The sequence below is a fragment of the Oryzias melastigma genome, linkage group LG17, assembly GCF_002922805.2.
Source record: "Oryzias melastigma strain HK-1 linkage group LG17, ASM292280v2, whole genome shotgun sequence".
Taxonomy (NCBI): domain Eukaryota; kingdom Metazoa; phylum Chordata; class Actinopteri; order Beloniformes; family Adrianichthyidae; genus Oryzias; species Oryzias melastigma.
In genome coordinates this window covers 14,381,815-14,383,613 of record NC_050528.1, presented here as the reverse complement: position 1 = coordinate 14,383,613, position 1,799 = coordinate 14,381,815, and the positions used below count along the sequence as shown (strand labels likewise).

The 1,799-nt window shown below is 35.6% G+C and overlaps 1 protein-coding gene across 2 annotated transcripts in view; it reads left to right on the top strand.

The window, feature by feature from the left end:
• The window catches only part of efr3a (EFR3 homolog A (S. cerevisiae)), an 88,360-nt gene that overhangs the window by 65,774 nt on the left and 20,787 nt on the right, over nucleotides 1-1,799 (top strand). For both annotated transcript variants that reach the window (XM_036216285.1, XM_024268689.2), the window contains exon 8: nucleotides 747-825. In XM_036216285.1, coding sequence (XP_036072178.1) covers nucleotides 747-825 — 79 coding nt within the window. The remainder of the gene's footprint in view (nucleotides 1-746; nucleotides 826-1,799) is intronic.

Genomic DNA, 1,799 nt, shown 5'->3' with positions numbered 1-1,799 from the left:
TTTCAGGCTCTACCTACAAAACCCACATACATGCACATGCAATGAAAGTTGAACCAGATTGAAGTCTGACCAATCAGGGGCTTGGATTAAGTAGATAGAAAAAATTAATAATTATTGTTTGTTCCCAAATGGAATTATTTGACACCAAATATTTCATATCTCTGGACTTAAATCCACGGAGATGAAAGTCAATGTTGCATAACAACAGCCTTAAAACATCAAAGCTCTCGAGAAGATCCGCATGGAGGAATGGACCACAATAGCATCTACAGAGCAAACGTATTAAAGATCTACAGGAACATTTGACCTCTGTCATTGAAAACCAAGATTACATCACAAAGTATTGTCAACAATTTTTTGATTAAACACTTATTTCCTACTTCAACTGTTAAATAAATTCTCTTAAAATCATGTCCTAGATTCTTTGTTTTCACATTCTGTCTCTAAAAGTTTGTCTTTCTATGATGAATGGTACAGACCAAACTCATCAGTTTCAATGGAATAACTTGCAGAACTGAAGTCTGCTTATATTGTCTATTGATGAGCAGTATTAGAACACTTGGGGAGATGGAGGTCTTCTGCAGATTTAAAGATATCTTTGAACTTATTTTAGGGAGTGTATTAAATGTAAGTAGAAAAAGTTTGACATTTAAACAAGTGCTAAGCAGAAACAGAAGGAGGATTTGTAAAAGTCTAAATATGTTTGTCCTCAAATTAAAGCTCTTTTTTCTTTTTTAATTTGTTAGTCACTTGGACAACCATCACCTGTGGGATCCCAATGATTTTGCCGTCTCCTGCTTCAGAATCATCATGTACTCCATCCAGGTAAAGTCCACTTTGACTTTGAGTTTGATTATTTGTTGTTAACCTTTTATTACCAGAACTTTAGCTCTGCTGATATTTTTCAGACTGCTGACTTACATTAAAACCGGGGTCATCTGGACAAGACAGTGCGCTGAACTTTTTTTTTTTTTAAATGTCTTTTGATGATGAAAATTCTTTGATTTTTCTGAAACGTCTGGTGTTGAAATTTCTTTGACCAGAAAAGTTTTGAACTTGCAGAGCAGCAACGTTTTTTTTCATAGCGGAATGAACGTTTGTGAGAGAAGTTTACAAAACGTTTGCATCATCCTCACCGCTCCTGACCCGCATTTTTACTTGCAAACTTCTCAATAAAACAGTCGCTCATCCCAGCTGTCGAACTGATCGGAATTCATTCTGAGGAGAAACCAAACAGAGACAAATACAAAGATGGGGCATTCTAGCTTTATGAATAGTGTCACAGCTACATATTAGCAAAGATTTTGCTGGATTTAGATATTTTAAAGGGTTTACTGGTTTTCAACTTGCACTTTCAACACTTCAGCATCACTTGAACCCGTTTTTTCTGCTGAACTTTCTTCACAGTCATCAGGTTTAAGTTGAAGGTCTAACAGACTTTCATGCTTTCATTTTTTGTTTGAGACACATATTTTTTTTCATTTAGTTGAAGAAATTTCTTTCATCAGCAATTTATTTTTCAACTGTCTCTTTTTATGTCTTCTGCAGTCCTGTGGAAGCCCCGCCTACTCTTCACAGAAAATCTGTTGAATAGATGAACGTTTAGAACATCCTTTTGCCTTTAAATGCAGCAGGAAATGTGTTTCCTGTTTTCTTATAATTTAACAAATTTAATTTGGATCGCTATCGCAGCGCAGCAGTTTCAGACAAGATTCCAAGAGTTTCAGCTGACTGTAGAAGTTGCTGTGTTTGCTTTAAAATCGCTGTCTGAAGCCACTTTTCAGTCAGATGCAGTTTTT